The sequence below is a fragment of the Antechinus flavipes genome, chromosome 3, assembly GCF_016432865.1.
Source record: "Antechinus flavipes isolate AdamAnt ecotype Samford, QLD, Australia chromosome 3, AdamAnt_v2, whole genome shotgun sequence".
Lineage (NCBI taxonomy): Eukaryota > Metazoa > Chordata > Mammalia > Dasyuromorphia > Dasyuridae > Antechinus > Antechinus flavipes.
In genome coordinates this window covers 460,829,106-460,852,211 of record NC_067400.1, presented here as the reverse complement: position 1 = coordinate 460,852,211, position 23,106 = coordinate 460,829,106, and the positions used below count along the sequence as shown (strand labels likewise).

The 23,106-nt window shown below is 35.0% G+C and overlaps 1 protein-coding gene across 1 annotated transcript in view; it reads right to left on the bottom strand.

Moving 5' to 3' along the window:
• Window positions 1-17,025, bottom strand: part of MIPEP (mitochondrial intermediate peptidase) — a 163,019-nt gene extending 145,994 nt beyond the window's left edge. Inside the window, exons 1-5 of the mRNA XM_051986567.1 lie at window positions 16,675-17,025; window positions 12,579-12,752; window positions 9,694-9,782; window positions 5,956-6,042; window positions 733-796 (exon numbers count right to left, since the gene is read on the bottom strand). Coding sequence (XP_051842527.1) covers window positions 733-796; window positions 5,956-6,042; window positions 9,694-9,782; window positions 12,579-12,752; window positions 16,675-16,869 — 609 coding nt within the window. The 5' untranslated portion in view covers window positions 16,870-17,025. The remainder of the gene's footprint in view (window positions 1-732; window positions 797-5,955; window positions 6,043-9,693; window positions 9,783-12,578; window positions 12,753-16,674) is intronic.
• Between the last annotated feature and the right edge of the window lie 6,081 nt (window positions 17,026-23,106).

Below are 23,106 nucleotides of genomic sequence, written 5' to 3'. Positions count from 1 at the left end.
TTTCTTCTAAATAAATTATATATTCTTTCAAAGTCTTTTTAGTCATGTGTCCTTTCCCACCAACACTCAAAATTATCTAATGACATCAAATTCAGATCTCTAGCTCAACTTGTTACTGCTACTTCCCCTACTGTGTGCACTTATATAACAACAAAGCTTTGAATTTTATTGCAATATTTGAATATTTATCTGCAACGAATGGTATTCTTCTTATATTTAACTATCTTCAATGGTTTGCAATACAAAAAAGACACACATAAAGTACTTTTTTTCCCCCTTGTTCCTTCCTTTCTATATTAAATTCATTTTGATTAGACTTTTTAAAGGCAAAAACATTCTTTACTCATTCTCCTTGGGGGCATTCCAACTCTGGTCAGGAGCCAATCATTTTTTATATTCTATTCCTATGTTACTATCACTACCAACCACAAAATACAGACTTATAAATGTAGATTAAATTCCCTTAATTTCTCTAAAGATGGTCTGAGGACAGATATTTAAATAATATTTTTATATATTTTATATTTTTTTATATATAATCTTACAAAAGAAATTCATGAATTCTACTAAAAGGTTCAGCAATTTTCACGAACTAAGGAATTAACTAGTACAAAGAGTATGTTATGGTAAAACACCATCTGAAATATGAGAACTTTAAAGAATTTGATCCTATAACAATGCATTAATCTATGGTGAAATAGGATGGAAAATAGAGAAATAGATGAAATTTACCTTTTCTTCATCCAAATGGATTCCACTTATCTCAAAATCAAACAAAAATAATTCTGCCACTTTCCTAAAAATAAAATTGTTCTCATTACATATAAGTATTAACAAATATTTTCTCATCATAATTATTTTCTTTGACAAATAAATTCTAGCCTTAATGTGTGATCCTGAGCAAGTACCATGCTAAGCTCTGAGGAAGATAAAAAGACAAAAAAGACACAGTCCTTTACAATTCAAGGAACTTAGGAAGAAAATTATTCCCAAAGAGTCTTCAACGTCTATTTGACTGATCCAAGCATTTCCAGAATTTGTTTATTGCAGAATTCCAGAAAAATACATTTCCCAGAATTTGTTTAGACAGGGGCAAAATTCTTTTTTGTTGGTACATTTATTAAATGCTAAGCTTCAGTGTAAAAAATTAAATCAACCATCTGGTTGTTTTTGTCTTAAGAATGGTGCTAAAACACCTGCATGTTTAAATGAGTTTCCATTTTTCACTCAGTTTTTAGCATCTTAAAGACCAAATAAATGAACATGTTGATAACTAATTTGAGCTTTTTATTCATGATGAACAGTATTGTGGTAGTGAAAAGAACACTGAACTTGACTAAGTGTGTGACCTCAGCAAGTCATATGGCCTCTAGGAACACAATGTCCTCACTAAAAAATCAAGAAGCTGGTCTACATGGTGTCTAAGACCCCTTCTAGTTTTACACCTATAAGCCTAGTTTTTAAATCTATTAATCTCAGAATAGGAAAGGATAGCTCTCAATTTAATGATAAAGGGGTAAAAGAATATGCTGCAAGTAAATATGGTAAGACAATTTAATTAAATACACATATCACTAATAACAGCACTCCTGCTCAAAAACTGTACTGCTTTTTGAATAAAATTCAGACTCATTTGCCTACCATTCAAGGCCCTTAATTAATTGGCAGCAACCTTCACTTCATCTAATTAGCTATTGCCTCCTGTCATGTACTCTATATTCCAGCCAATCTGCCGCAAAAGTATTTTACATTTTCTCATTTCTATGCCTTTGTGTCTGTGGTTTCCTGCAACTAAAACTGTTTTGCTTATTCTCTTTGTTGGTGGCTTGTCCATCCTTTAAAATTCAATGCCACTCCCTCCATTAAAGGTTTCCTGATCCTCTTTGCCCTTTAGGTTGATCATTTATGTCCTTTTCCTCCTTGCACTTTGCATAGCATTTTGTTTTATACTTTTCTTATGTACTAAGCATGTATTATAATTTTTTAAACAATAAACAATTGTTTTTTAAACAATTTTAAAAAATTTTAAACTATGTATGTGTCCTAGAGAGGCAATATAATGCAATAGACAGGCGTCTCAGAAGAAACACCTGTTGCAAGTCCTACATATGACACACACAAATTGTGACACTGGGCAAATCACTTAACCAACTTTTTAATGTTCTAGGAAACTCTCTGAGATGAGCAATTGCAGAGATAGTGTCTATCTTCATGACAAAGGAAGTTTCCTCACCATGGAGTCTCCTATATTATAGAAATCAATGCCTAGTGCTGATCCAAGTGTGTCTATGATATCATCTCTGCTAAAGTACAGCTCAATGCCTTTGCATACAGAAATTACTAAGTGGGTACTGAATTATTAAATAATAACAATAACACCAACAAAATAAACAATTTATGTACTCACAAAGCCTAGATCTGATAACCAAAGAACTAGTGCTAATATATTTATTTTGACTCTCTCCAAAATTCACTAATTTAAAACATAACACTGGTTTACATTTGCAAATCTTCTAGTTTCCAAACATGAGATTTCCTATCTTCCAAATAGTAGCAGCTATTCAGAATATTAAATTCTTTGAAGCTATGTGGGAAGCTCAATTCCTTAACTTATGAAAGCTGGCTTGTTTTTGTTTTCTTTTTTTAATTCTTCATGATTGAAAAGTTTCTCAGGAAGACATTCTCTTTCTCTTGGCACATTAAAAAATATCAGGGGGAATTTATGCCTATTGAAGACCTAGTATACTATACTGGCTTTGTACATCTATTCAAAATGAAAACAAAATCATACTCCCTGTTGATCACAACAAAAGCTTCCTAGTTTGTGAAGACCAAAGGTACTTTCAGTCCATCTAAAATGACTAAATCACAAGCAAGGTGCTATTTTGAGTGATATCAATACTATTTTTAACCTAGAAGAATGAATTAACAAAACATGCTATCGGAATGGTAAAACATGTTCTAAGGATCTTTACTTAATTTTTACCTAAAGTAAAAATTTTTAATCATTTGATGCAACTGCTAAACTGTCACTTATGTTTCTCATATATTGCTGATTCTTCAGAGAGATTCAAACTTTGATTGTTTTATGAGGCAAGTTTTTTAGAAATTAATTTAACAAAAGAACCTGTGGAAAATACACGTATTCTTCAACCAATGTGATTTCTTTGATTTCAGTTTAAGAATCATATAATAATGATTAATGCTGGTTGCAATTCAGTTAGTTGCTGTAATACTTAGAATAATACCATTAAAGTAGCTGATGTAATTTTAAATAGACAATTATTTTGGTATATTATGTGTATTTCCACAGTAAAAAAAATTAATAATAATCATACCTAGTAAAGCCAACTATACACAATACTGTTTTGTAAACAGAAATTTACTTAGTGTTGGTAACAACAGCTGATCACCAAAGTAGTAAAATGTTAGATATATAATTTGTTGTTGTTACTCACTTGTTTCAGTCGTGTCTGACTCTTTGTAACTCCATTTGGGGTTGTCTTGTCAAAGATATTGGAGTGGTCTGACAGCTCCTTCTCCAGCTCATTTTAGAGATGAGGTAACTGAGACAAACAGGGTTAGGTGACGTGCTCAGGACCACACACTACTAAGTATCTAAACCTGGATTTGATCTTAAGTCTTGACTCCGGGTCTGGTGTTCTATCCAGTGGGCCACCTAGCTGCCTCCAGTTATATAATAATCAAGCTTAAAGTTATAATTGAATAAACTACTTCCCACATGTCATTGGTTTCATCAGATTTCTAAGAGGAATCAGAAGGGAGCTATTTATTTACTTAATCAACAGATAGTTATTAAGCATCTAATATATAAAAGGCCCTCTGCTGAATGCTTTGGGGTATGATAACATAATTAAAAAATATGCCTCAAAGAGCTAGTATTATTATTGTGATGAAGAAATCAAGCATATTGCTGTAGATGTGTAGTTAGTTACAAAATGATTTTACCTAATTATGTTACTAATAACAATTCTTTTGAATATTCTTTTTACTACATTATTTTGAAAACATATTTCCTGTTATTGACTAATCCAACAATGTTTATTAATGGTAACTTCATGCTTACCCAAAATTATTCAAAATGGAATTATAGTTATTCTGTATGAGCCAAGAAATATAGGAAGAGAAAGCCCTTTCTATTTCCAAATATCATACCTTGTCCAGTTATCTAATTAAACAATAGTAAATCCATACTAGCCCTCTTACAGAAATAGATAGATTTCATTAATTGATTGTGTTCCTTCAACTCTGTCCTTTGTTTCCTTTATCTAACTCAGCCTTCAAAAAAAAGTAGCATGGCAAGAAGAAGAGAAAGGCAAGATAAGGAAGGTAAATGGAGGTAGTAAAGAAAGGAGGAGGTAAATCCTCACCGAGTAAATGACAATCTCCTCCTTCTTTGAAAAGATGTATACTAACTGCATTCAAAGTGAATCCTAGGACTGGCAGGGACCTCAGAAATCATTTCATCCAATACCACCATATAAGTGAAGTTTAGTGAAGTAAAATTTCTTATTCCAAACCACATAAGTGTGATTGGACAAGGATTAGAACGTAAGCATTATGGCTTCCATTTCACTATGCTTTCCACTATATCATACAGTAATAATTCACATCTTATGTAGGATTTTAAAAATTAAAAAGGACTGCTTTAACAACAATAAGGTGAATATTACAATATTATCATCCTTCTTCATAAATAAGGAAACTGAGACTTAATAAAGTTAAGTGACTTGCCCAGAGTAACACATCTAATAAGTTTTAGATCCAGAATTTCAATCCATATCTCCTGATTCCAATTCCAGCATTCTTGCCAGCTCCCTCAACTCTTTTTCTCCATGACTTAATACTCATGATCATTACCCAATCTTTCCTTCCATCCATATCTCAAAGAAAAAATGTCCTAAAATTTCCTAAAGCTAATCTCTTCCCTATCCCCTTCATACCACAGACTGCCTCAATCTTCTAGCTCAATCTTTCCTTTTCTTGTGTATCACTATTTTCTCCCTTTCTGTTGGCTCTGCAGTCATTCAAACATCCTTCTTCACTCACCATCTTTCCTAGCCATCTTTCCATAATGCAGAAGAATAGGTGGAGAAAGAGTAGTGAATATGAAATTAGGAAGACGTGGTTTGAAATCCTACAAGGATCTTCTGAACTTGTCCTAAATAAACCAATGAGATGGTCAAAGATAGCCATGGACGAGATGCCTAACTCTTCTGAGTCTCTGTGTTTTTCACTGAAAAACGGTAGGTATGTAGATTTAATTATCTCTGATCTACTTCATAGATTAGTGTAAGGTTCAAATGACATAGTAAATAGAAAGCTCTTGGCAAACTCAAGATATGACCAGTTGTCTTTCTCCTCTTCACCACCAATCTTCTGGGAAAAGCAATCTGCCCAATATTTCCACTTCCTCTCACTCAGCCATTCCTTAACCTTGGTGGTCTGACTTCCATCACAACCAGTGAAAAACTACTTTTCATTTCCCAAAGGTAGTTAATTTTATACTATTTTGTATAAAACAAATATGCTTTGGCTTAGACTTTTTCCAAAAGATAATCCAAATATAACACCTGTAATAGTGTCAGGATTTAAAGAGAAGTAGATTTGTTCTGTTCAACCCTGGAAGGCTTGTACCCTCCATCTTGTATCTTCCTAAGCATCAAGCATAGGAAGTGCCTACTATTACTGAAATAATTTAGAAATTAAGCTGCTCAGCTTTAAAATACTAAATTGATCAGAGAAAATAAAATAATCTGCCATCAATCACTGGAGCTTGACCTTACCCTCAATCCTTAGAAATGGATTTAATTGCTTACAGATACAACAGTTAGTTTTATAAATAATCTAATATTACCATTACAAATATCTCTTGCTTTCCTTAAAGATTCACAAAAACATAAAAATGTTAAATATAAGCTAATAAACAAGTACCTGGTTTCAGGATCAAGAGAAGCCACAAGTTTTTCATCTGATAATAATTTTTTCAAACTTTGATATAATTCCACATTTGTATTTAACCTAGAAAAATTATAAATGAAAAACAAATAGATTAGTATAATTTTAAATTCTAATTTATTATTATTTAGAGAAAAAAATTCAATTCCATAGTATATATGAACAAAACTCAAGGATTTTCTCACTTAGACTATGAATATTATAACCATAGATAATTATCCCACAATTAATTACCAAGTCAAAGTTCAAAGTTAAGAGCAGTGTTAGGATAAACAAGTTTTCAAAACTGAGATATAAAGGTTTCAACTATTATTCTTCCTTGTGGGGTAGAGAATAATTATGCTTGTTAACATGCTAATCAATGTCCTAGATTAATGTATAAATCATTTGTTCATTCTATTTGTAGATGTCATGAACCTGGAGGGGGAGATCTAGAAAAATTTTGGCACAGATTAGAATAGATCAAATCAAATAAGAGAAAATAAAAGGAAAGAAATAATATAAAATTCTATACTGGGGTCAAAAAATCAACTTCAGAATTACAGGATGAAAGGGAAAGTGTGGCTAGACAACAGTTTAGATCTTGAAATTTCATTAGTCAATGTGAGTCAATAGTAAGAGATCATAGGCAAAAAAATTAATTGTATTCTTGGCTATTTTGAGAGCTGAAGTACTTGTTCCATTATACTCTGACTATATCTAAGTACCTTATTCAGTTCTGGATATCACATTTTAGGAAAATTATTGACTTCTGAATATCTCCAGAAAATAGTAAACAATATTTGGTTTGGTGAATGATTTGATAAGTGGTTTTAATGAATGTTTGAAATGGTGAAGGAACTAGAAGTTATGTTATTGAGCAGGAGTCCTCAATGGCCTGCAAGCTAAGTCTGATGTTTAGATTTTTAAATATAAAAAAACTTTATTTTAAAATGTAAAAATTATTCTTGGATCTCAGGAGTTTAAAAACAGGGGAAGGGTGGTAATTGGACATATTATCATGCAGTCTGCCAATCCTTACTATAAAAAACTCACTGAAGGAATTGTATATGTTTAGCCTGAAGGAAAAAGAATTAGGAAGCAAAGGGAGGCACTATAGTTGTTTTAAAGTATTTGAAAGATTGTCAAATGGAATAATTAGATTTGTTCTGTTTGACTGAAGATAACAGAACTAAATGATGGAAATCCTGGTTAGTCCCAACTGGTCCGAAGAATAGTTAATTGTCTTTCACAAATCTGTGCCTTTGATAATTGTCTAATGCCTTCCAGATTACTAGATTGTTCCTCTAAGCCTAAAATTTAAGATAATAAAAACCATTCTCAGGAGCAGTTATCAGGAAGCCTGCAGAAAAACACATTTCACTCTACTAGCCACTAGTACGGCATCATGAAGAGTTATGGAAAGAAACTATTAATAGCAGTTTACAATTATGTATATGCATTACAGCATACAAAAATGCCATCCTAAAAATTACCTTATAATATAGAGCATAAATTATGGAGAGCTTCAGAGGTAAAATTCAGAAACTCGGATTTGAGTCATAGCTCCAATAGTTAACTAAGTCAGTGTTTAAGTAACTTGTTCAAAGTCACTAAGCTAGTTAACTGTGGGAACTATAACTCAAATCCAGGGGTTTCTTTCTATAATATAGTACTGCCTAAGGATTCCTCTCAACTCAAGCTTCTATACCATGTTAAAGGGAAAAAAATTACTGATCACAGATTTATCAATGAAAAGGACCTAATGCTGCAGGTAATAGAGTCAATCTAGTCCAAACTCCTTATTTTACAGCTGAGAAAAAATGCAGCCCAGTAATTTTAGCAGATTAAGTGACTTGCCTAATGTTACCCAGGTAGTAAATAAAGGCAAATCTTTGATTTTTGCCTTAAGAAAAATTTAAGGAAACAAATCTGAGGTAATGTTTTAGTTGGAATTTAGCTAAGAACTAAAAAAAATTTAAAAAAAAAATCCACATCTAGATTCATGGTTGTCATTAAATCTAACTGAAGTCATTTGATGAAAATATAATTTCTTTATGGCTTGCAGCACACATACATCAATACAAATCATCTTCAGCTACTTCAACACTCATGATTTCATTAGTTGATTATTTCCAGTGATACACCACTCTTCTCTTCAGTCTTTCATGGTTTCATAAATTGATGAGGCCAAAAGTTAAAAAGACCATTTAGACAAATGAAAAGTCCCAGAGAATTTGAGTAAATAATAATAAACATTAATTAGCCTGGTTAATAAACAATAAATTGATGGTCAGTGGTTTCTCTCAGTAATCAAAGGCTCCTACTAGAGAAACTTGTGAACAATTAATAAGGGGATGAATACTTAACTTGTGTAAGTGGGCTAAATTTTCAGTTCCTCCTGGTGAGAAGTGGCTTGATCATGAGACTCAGCCACGTCCAGCAACCTGGACAAAGGAATCCATCTCTACCCAGACTCAACTCTGTTTGGCTTTCTCCTAAATGTGTCAGGTTACCCCTAAATTCTAATGGAGAGGGGCAAAGATATGGATTTTCTGCTTTGGAACTAGAATTCACTTAAATTAGATTCTATTTATATTCCAAACAGAAGCAAGGTTTCCAATTAGGTAAGGTCCCATGTACCCAGCATGCACCCCAAGAATTAGACCAATCTCATCTATGTCTTGTCCAAAGATTGAGTTATTTACCGAGGATATTCTCTGAATAAAGAAATAAAAAAGCCTGGATCCTAATTAATAATAGGTAATTTAAGAGAAAGTAATAATGTTGCTTACCAACAATCAACCCTTTGCAGATCAATCTTCCTTACTAAGTAGACTAATCCTTTGACAATAGTTCATTTCTAGGTCTTTCTAGTTCAGCAGGGCCCTCCAAGGCTAGTACTCAATTACCACTCAGAGTTAATTTCATGCCACAATGGAGCTTTAGAGCAGGGGTCCTCAAACTTTTTAAATAGGGGGCCAGTTCATTGTCCCTCAGACTGGTGGAGGGCCAGACTATAGTAAAAACAAAAACTTTGTTTTGTGGGCCTTTAAATAATGAAACTTCATAGCCCTGGGTGAGGGGGATAAACGTCCTCAGCTGCTGCATCTGGCCCACAGGCCGTAGTTTGAGGACCCCTGCTTTAGAGTATGACTTTAAGTGAAAGGTAATTTTCAGCTACTAATATGTTAGCTAGTACACTTCTCTCACTTATATTAAATAAATATGCAAGTTCTAAAAATTTGTCATGGTTTCTAACAGCAAGTGCACATAAACAGGAAAGGTGACTTTCATTCCCATACAATATAAGCTTCTTGAAGCAGTTGTGGTTTACTACGTTTCAATAGGGATCAAAAATATCTAGTAATACTCTTTTATCCTGTCAGCTATACCAGGGAAATTTTCTTGGTTCCCAAAGCAACTCCTCCTGATATAGATTTTAGGGACATTAAATACTGACATTTCACAAGTCAAATCAAAACTGTACAAATATTATAGGCCATAGTTATTGCTTACAGGCTCAGGAAATTGACTTATATTTGTCATATTTTACTGGCACATACTACTTAATCAAAGCAACAATAGAACAACCCAAGTTCATCATTCTGACAAAATAAATGATATACATTCTTTTACATGGCATCTAATGCTTTTGTTGGCAATGCTGAAGTATTAAAAGAGAAAAGATTGTTATTATGCAAACTCAATATTTTATTAAATATGAAAACATACTTTTCTACCATGGTACCAATGTTTCTGCAGGCTTCTTCGGCTGCCTCTCTGTATGCAGGGTCAGGATGAGCAATTTTCACAAAATCAGCCTGATAAAAGGGAAAGAGAAACCAAAAGGGGATATGATGGAAAATAACTTTCCAGGATTTAAAAACAAATAAAAATTTATATTTTTAAATGGTCATCCAGTAATTTACATCTTCTATTTGGTTTAACCAATTATTTTTTTCCTCTAAATTGGTTTAATAAAGGCTGGTAGTAAGTATTCTGTGCTCCAAAGAAAACATTTTTAGCTTATTTTCAGTTTGGCAGAAAAATCTTGTTATTCCAAAGAAATTTTTAAAAATTGCTTTTAATAAATTTAGATCTTTATCTAAAAATGTGAATTTGAAATAATTCTCTCTCCATGTGTGCATTTTCCTCTACTAGTTTATACCTATTAATTCAGTACCACAAAATAACCTTGCAAAGCAAAAGTATTTGCAATATATATTAGATCTAAGAAACTTCATCTGACAGTATGGTTATATTCCTTTTCCTCTCTCATCTCAGCACTTTCTATACAGGACTTTTAGAATCTCCACTTTCAATCTGGGATTTCTATATTAATGCTATGAAGGGTTACAATGAATATATTCAGAACCTGATTAAATTATTTTTAATTTCTTCAAAAAGCTTAAAATGAAAGTGTAAGTGAAAAAAATTTAAGCTACTAGCCTTATAACAATTTTACTTTTAACAGAAACAAACTACTATTTCAGTAACTACAAAATGTTTTGTTAGGCTTTTCTTTGTGAAGGCAATGGTAATATCACATGCAATAAATGTATAAAATACAATCAACACAAGATAATAATCCATTTTTAATGCACATAATTATGTAAATAAATATCACTGACATTCTTTTAACAGCAACAGAGTAGAATTAAAATGCATAAAATGTTAAGCAGAAATTTACAAAGTAATTTTTAATTACCAAGTATAACATACTAGAGCCAATATAACTTCTTTTAGTTAATAAAGAATGACAGCTCTTAAAACTAGAAGATGTCTTATAAGCTAATTCAATCTTTTCATTTTACAGATGAGGGAACTGAGGCCCAGCAAGGTTAAGGGTCTTATACTCAATTAATAACTAGTACTTAACATTAAAAAAAAAAAACTTTGTCCATTTAGCGAAATGGTGGGAGAAATAAGGTAAATGAATCTGAATCCCCCTACACACAAACACATCACTGCTTTATTATTTCTGAGAAATGGAATAATTTTGCCATTCTACATTACAAATTTAAGATATTAGTGGTATCATGGTACCATGGTATTAAGAGGAGTCTAATACAATTGAATTAGAACACAACCTAGTTCAATAAAACTACTCTTTTACAAGGACAACCTTACTGGCTGCTTTATATTGAAATATTTAAAAATTTTTATTCAATAACAGATATACAAAATTTGGATGATCAAAATTTCACATTTAGACAAGATAAAAGATTGAAAAATAGCATTTTATTCTACAGTGAAGAGTAAGGAAAAAAAGAATCAAAATGAACTTTAATGCAATAAAATGAAAGCAAACATCTGGGAAAAGTTAAGAAAATAAGCATGCTAAGAAACTCTAAGTCCTTATTAGGCAGCAACCCAATTTCTCAACCAAATGCCCATGCTGTCAATTCTTTAGTATTTCCAGGGAATTTTAAAGTTAGCAACATTTGCTTTCAAGTTTTTATTGATATAAACAAGTTATGTGACAAAAGCATTTGAAACTATGCAGTATTCATTTAATAACACTCATTCCATATACAGTTGATGAAAAATACTGTCCCTGCCCTCAAGGAGCTTACAATCTATTTTTTAAACTCAAAATTAGACCTTTTAGCAAACTTAAAAATTTCCCCCAACCCCAGGAGATTTGGAGCAAGTGTATTCTGGTCAGAGAGGTGATGGTAACTTTCTTATGACAGGAAGAAGGAAGCAGGAAAAGCTAATAAACAGATAGGATGGGGAAGTAAACAATTTTTGAAACTTTTCTAAACCAGATCCTCACAGTATTTGCAAACAGCTACGCTAAAAAATGGAAGTAAATACTTCTATTTGATGCAACCATAATATTCAAATGACAAAGAAAAAAACAACCAAAAAAAACAGTCCAAGAACAAATACTGATAATCTTAAATGACCTAGCATTTTGGACCTGTGTGCCACTTCTTCCCTCCAAAAATATGAATAAGAATTAAATCATATTTTTTGGTCCTGAGAGGTAAGTTATAAGTCAGAATAACACTATTAGAACCAAAGAAGGCTTGTGTCTACATCAATAAAAATAGGCTAAAGATACCCTTTTCAAAAATGTCAAATTTGATTTTAAAAACTTCAGTCTAACACAATACAAATGATCACTAATTTACTCTTTCAAAAAAATTTCCTTTATATTTCTACATATGATAAAGATGTTACTAAAGAGTTCCATGAAAGTCAACTTTTTTATAAAATTTTATCTTAAAGGTAACAAGAAAATTTTTGACATAAAGGTATATAATTTCTTATAGTGTATATCTTTCTGTCATGAGAATAAGGGGTCTTCTAATGATGTCTTGTACATCTGCAATGCTAAATGTCAAGTTCCCTTAAAACAGTAAATACTGAGATTCTTTTTTTCATTGTCAATATATTTTCAGCTGCACAACAAATGGTAAATATTTTTGTTAAGAATAATATCTGAGAATCTGCTTTTTTTCTCAAATACAATTTTCCAAATAGACATTTGTGTACTGTAGTATATTAACACCACTACTGACAGGAAAAAAAAAAAATTACAAATGTGGCTCAAATTAATTTTTTATTATTATTAAAGAGAAAAGTTCAAGCCTTAAAATAGATCTTACCAAATCTGCCACTTTGCACAAGGCATCTGAAAGCTGATCAAAGATATACACAGTTTGTGGTCCAGGTGGTGCAGCACATGCACTCTCTACTAGAGACTCAGTTTGTCTTAGGGCTTTTTCTTGTGCAACAAAAAATCCTTCAGGAGAACTTAGCTCTGGGACACCAAACAGACCCTAAAATTCAAAGAATATTTTCAATTTATGACCAAAATATGAAATATAAATTTTGTCAGTACTGTTTCCAAAGGCAATCCTATTTTCAGCTGCTTCATTCCATTATTTTATAACTATTATCACCTCCACATCTCCCACATTAGTACACTCACCTCATGTTAGAGAACAGCCTTACCTGACTTGTTCTACCCAAGTTAGATTAATTGGTATTTTTTGTTAAAAAAAAAAAACCAAAGTTTTTAAATAAATAATTTTTAAAATAATTATTAATTAAAAATCAGGTTTTTAATAATTAAATTAAATCCTCTGAATCTCCTTTTCTCTTTTAACATTCTATGCTAACCTTCATACAAGTTTTCCCAGATATCCTAATTTATGGACTCTCACTTCAGATACATTGTATTCTAATTCATAACTGAATAAAAATCCCCTCTATAAGATTCCCAATGTGTATGTAACCATAAAATGATGGGAAATCTACTATTGCCAAAGTAGCACAATGAGTATGTAACCATGAAATGATGGGAATCTACTAATTCCAAAGTAGCCCACTGTACTTTTAAACCCACCTCTCAGTGAGCTTTTCATTATACTAAACCTAAATTTGACTCAAAAGCATCATCTCACTGCTTCTAGTTCTGTCCTCTAGGGACAAAAAGAATTAAGTATATTCCTCTTTCTCTTCCTTTTCTGAAAAACAATGAAAGTACATTCCTGTAATTTTTTCTACTTTAAGTTTTATAAATGAAAAACATTTTAAAAATCTGTAAACTTGTTTTTAAGATTTGATCGTGAGCAACATTATTACTAATCTTGATCCTTAAAAATGCTTACATTTATAAATTACTTTGGAGTTACAATGTCTTTTGTATATATTACATCACTTGATCCTCACTACAAGACAACATAAGTTGTTTTATACTATGCCCCTTACACAAGAGAACACTGAAGCTCACAGAAGTTAGATAACTTGGTTAAGATCAGACTGAAATGCCAGAGAGTATTCAAACCCAGTCCAATTCTCTTTGGGATTCCCAGAGGACTGTCTATAAATTCTAGAAAGAATCCATTCCTTACACAAGAATGAGTATTCAGCTTAGATCTCCATCTTCATAAAATAATTTTTTAATGCATTTATTAGGGAACACCATGCATTGTAATATACCTTTTTGTGTTTCCTCCACAGGGCTGCTAAGTAAAGCAGTGGATAGAGTGTAAGGCCTGGAGTCAGGAAGACCTTAGTTCAAATTTTGCCTCAAACACTTCCTAGTTGTGTGACCCTGAACAAGTAATTTAAGTAATTTAATCCTGTAAAATGAGCTTAAGGAAATGGCAAATGAGTTGGCTACAAATGAAAAGAATAACAAAAATGTCCTCTGTACCAGGAGTTCTTAAACCTGTGTCACAGACCACATTTCCTCCCCTCCCCACCATTAGCCATACAAAATCTATGGACCTCTTATAAGAATGTTTTTAAATAAATAAAATGAAATACATAGGATTGCAAAGGAAATCAATTATAAGGTAATTATTAAAATTTTTATTTAAAAACAATTTCATGAACTTCAGGATTAGAACTCCTACTCCAGTCTATATTTTTCTTGAAAGCATAGATTTTGATTTATTTGAATCTTGTACCTTTCCCAGTGTTTTACATTCTGTACACAATAGACTTTTTTAAATATGAAATGCATCAGAGATGATTAGCGTTGAGTCTGCCCTCTCTCCAACATATTACAGCTCTCCTCCCTCCAATCCCATAGATGGTGTTTGAATGTTGTTTTTAGTCAAAAAGTTAGTTAATCACCCTGCAAGTTAATGATAAACCTTCCTGAAGTGAGAAACTCAAGGTTGATACTAAGGAAGTCAGTATCCCTTCTAGGTGAGAGATGAGGGACAGACTGAAGCTGGCATAGAATCCAGGATCACAAAAGAAATGATAAACAGGACTTTATCCAGGGACAATATTTTAAACAAAAATATACACAAGAGTCTATTGAATTAGACAGATCTCAATGGAGGGCTAATGAGAAAACATGTAGAGTTACTCAGTATAAAGAAGCTCAGTGCTTTGCAGAGGTCTGCATCAAGAGAGGAAGTTCCTATACTCAGGAAATCTAAATCCATCCATCACTGTGGAAAGTTGCTTGAGTCTTGAACAAAATCCTCATAGCTTTACAAATTTCCAAGTTTATGGTAGTAATCAGAGGACTATCTACTTAATCATTAGTAGATAAAGTAGATTTGAGTAAGGAAGGATTATCTAGAGAAAAATATAAGGAGAAAAAGGAACTATACTATAACATTTCAGAAAAGCATGTTTATAGTTAGCAAGAACATTATTTAATTACATCTTGCATCTTGCAGTGATTTATATTTGATATGAATCAATTCTACCCTAATTTCACTTTCTAGAAACAAACTTCTTGAAAATTCTCTACCAATTAAGCCACTAAGGATCAATTAAGATCCAGCTCCTTAAATAGTGGTTCACCACCCCATATGTGGAGGTCATAAAATGATTTATTATCAACAAATTATCTATTTTATATACCTATAGACCTGGGGTCATGTAAAAATTTCTTGGGAGAAAAGGGGTCTCAAATGTTAAGTTTAAGAAGCCCTGACTTAAGGTATCTACTTTCCAACTCAAAGGATGTTATTTTATCCTTTGTGAAGGGCCTTCCTCCACTAAAACACATCCTAACATTCTTCACCTTCACAAACTCACAAAATACCAATGATTAAAATAATTCATGAACTGATGATCAGTCTTTTCACATTAAGTTGGACTGATTAGTCCTATAATATAAACCCTTCCTAGCTAACTATAAGATCTGCCAGTATTCAGGGCTCCATTGGCTGGTCTTCAAGGAGTGTCATATAATAATGTCAATATGAGACAGCAGAATAGAACTTCAGTAGAGGATGGCTTGAGATTATCTATTAGTTAAAAAAGAAACCCCAGAAAAACAAAGGCATTCCCCATGGTTCTTTATATTAGACCTCTTCCCTATATTCTTTACTTGGGAGAAAATACTTAAAGTCCTTTAAAATCTGTCTCCAGATGCAAATAAACTAATTTCCTACCAAATTGGATTGCTTCTTGCTGTTCCCTCAGTTTTTGCATAAGCAGTTCCCATGCCTGAAATGCTGTCCCTTACCCTTGCAATCTTAGGAACCTCGAGTTCTTCCCGATCTCCCCATTTCTCCTCCAATTCCATAAATACTTTGTGCTCATTTTGCATGTATCTTATATTTAATTTTCTGTGAATGTTATATCCTGGCTTGACTAGAGGCCTCTTGCCAGTTCCATGACCCCCAAGATGTCACCTCTTTGCATTTTCCCTATGAAAATGGGAATTACACATAGTGCTGGGCTCACAGATATACTGTGAAGTTCCTGCTTTATAACTCTGTAATACTGAGTAAATTATTGTTCTTCCCTTCTTGGGTTACTTCACTCTGGTCCATAAATGCAATCCTGCTCTAGGAGTCAGGTACAAGGTCTCCCTCTCCCCTTTCCAAGTTGGTAAAAATTCCCAAACACCTCATCCGATCAAGCACCTCAGAGTCTCCCATTTTCCCTTTAGGAAAGGTAGAGATGGGTAGAGATTAAAAATGAAAGATGCAAAAGGTCAAACCAAAAACCAACGGGGCTCCCCTGATAGACGATTTGCCTGCAGCCCCCAGGAGCTCTCATACAGGAAGAGATAGGGGCGGGTTGGCCCTAAAAGCAGATTTAGGGTTACAAGGGTCTTAAGAGTCACCGAGTCCCCATTTTGTTGAAGGGAAAACTGAGGCCCACAGTGGTAAAGTGACTCGCCCAAGGTCACACAGGCAGTCACTGGCAGAGCAAGGACGCGAATGTCTCACTCCCCACGCAACGCTTTTCCCAAGCCGCCCCTCGAGGGCCGCTCACCCGGCGCTCTCCGAACAGCTTCTTATGCTCGGGCTGCGTTTTGACATTGAAGGCGGCTGCGACCGGAGACCAGCTGGTGCTGACCCAGCGAGCCCGATGGAGGCCGCCGACGCTGCCTCGGATTTTTCGCAGCAGCCGCAAGGTTACCGGCGTGCCGCCGAGGCCCAAGCACCACAGCCTCCTAGCCTTCAGCATGCTGAGCCCGGCAGCGCGCTGCCTGGCACGCAGTACTCCAGAGGGCTACTCGAAGTTCCTTTTGCCTGGGGCTCCACTCCACAGCCAGCCCTGCTTCTCCTAGACAGCAGCCCCACGAGCTCCCAGGTCGCACGCCGCCGCCACTACCGCGCACTTCCGGCTTCAGAGTTAGTCGCAAAGCGTGACGTCAGCACGTAAGCGGAGAAAAACACACCACGCGCACCTCCTCTCCTGCTTTTTTCCTGCGCTTTCGTGTACACGACCCCGTGTGGCGGGAGTTAGAAACGGACAGAAAAACTCATTAATTCTGCAGATGCAAGCTTTTTTTTTTTTTTGAAGGTAGGCTAGATCAGGGCCTCTTAAAACTTTTTTTTCTAGCGCTCTCTTAGAGAAATTTTAACGGGTCCCAGGATATATAGGTATACAGAATAGGTAGTCAAAAGTTTACTGACAATAAACCGTGAACTGATTTTAAAATAATTCTTTGGCATACAGATAATTTTACCATTTATTAAAGACAACAGTAAATTTGCATACTCATGAGATGAATGTGCTTGTTTGTTTCCTCAAGAATTAAATAATAGTGGAACATTTGATAGTGCAGGACATAGAGACACTGCTGTTGCCATATTTTTCCAGATCACATTCAGTTGAGACTCCATGTGTGATGTGACTTACTCTTTACCCCAGTCAGGAAGAATCCCAAACTGTGTTCTCCTGGAATAATGTAGAATCAGAGTCTACTGTTAATTTATCCATCCTGTCTCCACTCTAGACAGGAGTGTCTAGATAGCTTTTGGGGAAAAGATCATGAGTTTTGGAATTGTTGAGTTTAAAATAGTAATAGAACATCTAGTTTAAGATACCTAAAAGGCAGTTGAAGATTTGAGACTGGAGGTCAGCCAAGAGATTGGGACAGGATAAACATATTTGAGCATCCTGAGAATAGATATGATTGAATCTATGGAAGCTGGTGAGATCATCAAGTGAAAAAAAGGAAGAAGAAAAGAAGGTCCAGTACGGAATCTTGTGGAAAATCAATGCGCGTGAGCTGGAAGAGAATCTAACAAGTGAAATTGATGAGGCGTTAGATGGGTATGAGGGGAACCAGAAGAGAATAGTGTCACAAAGGCCTAATGAGAAAAGCATCAAGGAGAGGAGGGTGAACAATAGTGTTAAAGATTGCAAGACTGAATTGGCCTTGGTACTCACATCTATAAGTAACCTTGGCCCTTTCTTCCCCCTCCCCACCTCACCCTCCAAATTGAAGCTTCTGACTAGAAGGCAGAGCTTTGAGCTCCAAAATCTCCATTTAAGAAGGGCCTGGGCCCAGGACAATCTTCTCTGCATTTCCAATCACTAGCACTTCATTTGGATTTCTTTACAATCTCCAATTCATTCCTCACCTTCCCTTCCCTGCTTTCTAGCTTCCTTTTGTCTTCCCCCTATTAGAATAAAAACTTCTTGAGGACAGGGACTCTTTTTTTTGTATTTGTGTCCCCATTGATTTTCAGTACCTGTCAAAAGTGGACACTTAATAAACGTTCACTGACTAGCTGACAGAGGTCAAGATAAAGATTGAGAAAAGACCATTAGATTTGGCCATTGAGAGATCACTTGTAACTTTGAAGAGAGAAGTTAAAGATGAATAAAGAAGTCAGAAACCAGATTGTTAAGATTTAAGAAGAGAGTGGGAAGAAAGAAAATAAAGACATCAGTTGCTTATATTCTTTTCAAGAAGTTTAGCCACAAAAGGGAGGACAGAGAAAGGATGTGGCAAGCAGGGATGGTCAGATAAAGTGAGGACTTTTTGAGAATGGGAGAGCGGAAGGCACATTTATAGGCAGTAGGAAACCATCCATTAGATGGGGGAATAGTGAAGATCAGTGGAAGTGGGGATGATAAAAGAGTCAATCTGCTGGAGAAAACAAAATGGAATGGGATCAGTTGTGCATATAGAGGAATTTAAGGGCTACCTCTTCATGTGAAGCACGAATGAAGGAGGAAGTAATGGCAGAAGACCTCTGGGTAATATGAGATGAGGAAGAGAGGAGAAAAGGGAGCACTCATTGAATGGCCTCATTTTTTCCAGTGAAATATGAATTGAGATTTTCAGAAAAGAGATCAGGAAAGGTGGGAGTAGGGAGGAAAAATAAGGGAAGTAGAAAGGGGGATGAAAAGGTCTGGAAAAGCCTCTGTGAAAGGGGGAGAGTAAATTTGTTAAGAAGGTGTAAAAAGATTGCTTCATTGTAAAGAGGGTCTAGTTGGAATTATGTAACATAAATTTGTTTCGAGCTAGTCAGCATTGTTTTGTGATTTTTCTTCAGCTTTTATTGACTGCTCATGTGAGCTGCATCTTTCCAGTTCAGAAGTATTATACTTCCAAGTTTTCTTGAATCATTTTCACCCTACATTTCCAATCTATTGCACAATAGTGCAATTTCTTTCTCTACACATCTTTTACATATGTCCCCTTCTCTCTCTCTCACAGCCACTTCCCTATTTCAGGCTCTCATCACCTCTCCCTGAGCCATTGCAATAGCCTTCTAATTGGTATTTCTGTTTCAAGCTTCTGCCCTTTTCAATCTAACCTTTGATTTTCCTATATATCTAATTGTCCTGGTACCCTGATAAATAAACTCTAATGTCTCCCTGCTACAATACAGTCCTTTGTATGGCATTTAACCAGAAGGTATGGTGAAACCCTTGACCCATCAGCTATTGCTTTAAGATTCCCTTTATGTTTTAAGTGGCATAGCATTTTACTACACAAAAATGTTAAATGCAAAAAATTGTCCCATACTTGGTTTAACAAGATATTCTTTACTTCAGAAGCATCCTTAGAGATTATTTAAAGGACTACTTAGAATAAATTGGGTGTTAAGGTAAAAACATACAAATGGTTAAAGTGAAAATTAGTTTTTCCTGAGGTCTACTTTAATTTGTGATCTTGGACTCCTTTGAAAAAATATTTTTGGTCCTCTCTCTGAGAGAAACTACCTTCCTCTCTTTTGGTCCTATTCCTTCAGGAAATCAGGTAACTCTTCACAGAAGGGAATGAATGAGAGGTTATGTAAACAGACGTATCTAAATCTGCCTCCGCTGGCTTCACTTCAAGGTAGAAACAAAAACCTGCAGTAATATGGAAAGAACTAAAAAGTGGAACAAATGGGCAAGTCTATAATATAGATATAGATAGATAAAGATATATAATATGCACACACATTTACATGTGTATAAATGCATACTTATATATACATTTATTTATATACATGCATATTAATATATACATGCATACACACATATATTTAAAACCTTCAACTCTTGGGCTCATAAATTGTGAATTTCACTGTTCAGCTCTAAAAACAAGGACTGGACTAAACAGCTGAAATGCATCAAAAGCAAATAAAACAAAGACACTTTTGGCTTTTACATTTGACAAGAAGCTTACTGTGTATCTACACGGTTGGTAAAATTTATGGTTTTTCTATTCAGTTCCTTCTGCCCATAAACCAATATCTCTCCTTTGACCTGGGATGTAATCAAAGGTTCAAAACTCACATTTCTAGGAATTTCAGCGTGGGGAGGGGGAGAAAACAGATCTAAGACATTGAAGTTGCAAGTTCTTTTCAGGGAGAGGTCTTTGAAGGGAGATAAAGTCTGGGAAGATCAACATAGATTGATCATGTCTCTGTTCCCAGCTTCTATAAGTTCCAGGGGTCCTCAAATTTTTTAAATAGGGGGCCAGTTCACAGTCCCTCAGACTGTTGGGGGCCAGACTATAGTAAAAACAAAAACTTTGTTTTGTGGGCCTTTAAATAAAGCAACTTCATAGCCCTGGGTGAAGGGGATAAATGTCCTCAGTTGCTGCATCTGGCCTGTGGGCTGTAGTTTGAGGATCCCTGCGTGTAGACCTTAGGTAATTTCCCTTTCTGTGAGATCTATGATTTTATGTTGTCAACTGAGATCATAATACTACCCATGGGAGAAGTTATTTATTCTGTTTATTATTTGGTATAAGTCTCATTTTCATACCTTTTCTGTATTGTTATTAGTAAAGGCAATTAGTAAGCAATCAGAAATACAATTGAACCTAAAAAATATTTTCTCTAGATTACAAATATTTAGGAACAGCTAGATAGCACAATGGATAGAGCAAATGGATAACCTGAAATGACAATTCATCTTCCTGAGTTCAAATCTGGCCTCAGACATTTACTAGTTATGTGACCCTGGGCAAGTCACTAATCCTGTTTGCCTCAGTTTCTTTATCTGTAAAATGAATTGGAGAAAGAAGTGACAAACCATTCCAGCATCTTTGCCAAGAGAATCCCAGATGGGCTCACAAACTGTTGTGTCCTGCTTTCTAGAGACCCCAAGTTGGGGTGGCTATACTGTGTTTTCTAGAGCCCCATGTGCCATCTTAGTGGAGAAGTGATGAGGCAAGAGTCCAGAGAATGGTGGAAATATGGAGTCTGTTTATTCCAAATTCTCTCCCCCTTTATATACCCTCATACCCTTATGTAACCAAAACATACCACATAATACCACATAAGCCACTTGTGAAACCACATAAACAACTTGCTATTGTACGTAGTTTGCTACCTGGTATCACTCTTCCACCTGGTATCACTCTGCTTCAATCATAACACAGGTCAGTGCCCTGTGACTTCTCAGGAAGGCAGAAAGCCCTTAAGGGAGGTGGGAGCCGACCCAGACATTGTCAGCAGGTTCCCTCTGGGCTGAAGGGTCTTATACCTTATCCAGAGTTCCCCCACTGTCTGTGACCCTCTACACAAACAGCAGAGAAACAACTAAACAGCAAAAACAACAATATTTAGGAAAGGTGACAGACATAATTTTAACATAGTTTCCCCTCTGAGAAGATCCCAATAGCTAGCCTTATGACCCTAATTTTTTTGTTCCTCTCTTGGTAAGAATCAAAGTCTCCCTTGGAGAAAAGTGAGTGTATGAGATTCTGGAAATAACTATAGCTATCTTCCTGTGAGTCACATCTAGACAGATCCATGTGGACACATATAATCTACATTTGTAACACATAAAGACACCCGCTACATAAACATGTGACAAGTTAGAGTAGAAAATTCCCAGGAAGGTCAGCATCCTGAACTTGATCTGCATAGCGGAAAGAAGCTATTCCAGTGTTTACTCACGAAACATAACCTTTACATTAGGATAATCTCTTGTGAAAGAGTTAGTTTCATTCCCCAGAATAGTTAGGGAATAAATAGAATGTGAACCCAAAAGCCTTATATCAACAAAAATCAAATGGTCACACTCATTCAACATGGTAATAGGTGTAGTAACTAGGGGTACATTTTATACGGGAATTCCCGAAACCCAACTCAAAATCAAGGGATTGAGGAGGGAGAAGTTGACAATTACTCAGAACAACAGGTCATGAGTCTCTCTGTCTCTCTTTTATTAGACCAACCAAACATGCTTTTAGGTCAATGAAAGTCATTTAATTAAATAGCAATGAAGAAAGAAATGGAAAGTCATTATACCTCAGTCACCTTGTAGACTACGCTGCATCCCCCTGGAACTTCCCCTCTACCTCTGACTCTACTACTTGATTTCCTGGAATTATCTGCTAGTCTAACTGTGCATTTAGACTGTGATCTGCTTTTCTGGCTGCTGCATTGTTGGGGTCTTCAGGGGTCTTTGGGACTGTTTTGTCTAGGTTGTCAGTAGGTAAACTACTGCTGTTAACTACTGGTTCTGCTTGAATTGTGGCTGCCTTATCTTTTCCACACCATTTTTTCCAGATAACTCCAACAGTTTTAATACATTTCAGACCCACAGGCTGCCACCCAGCAAAGCCCACAGACATTAAGGCTTTGAGTTCAGTCAGTTCTGTGTGTTGTGATGAAAAAACTTCTTTGAAGAGCTAATATGTTCACTAATGTTATTGATAATGGTAGTAGTGGTGGTCCTCCTTTGTCTTTGAAAAAGTCCAATGACTTAATGTCTTAACTTTTTGGAGTGAGAGCTGCACAAATCAACAGCCTCACACTCTCTGTGTCATCAAAGTCCAATGGTAAGACATGCCAGGAAGACAACTCAGATGGCCCAAGAGGCAGTGGATTATTTTGGAGTTTTTGATGTCTGACCAAACTCACTAACATTGGTGCAAAAAATATCCCCTCACTTCCACCTTTAATTAGCAAGTTTGACAGAGATTTGTAAGGTTGCCAACTTTTGTTCTTTCCTCCC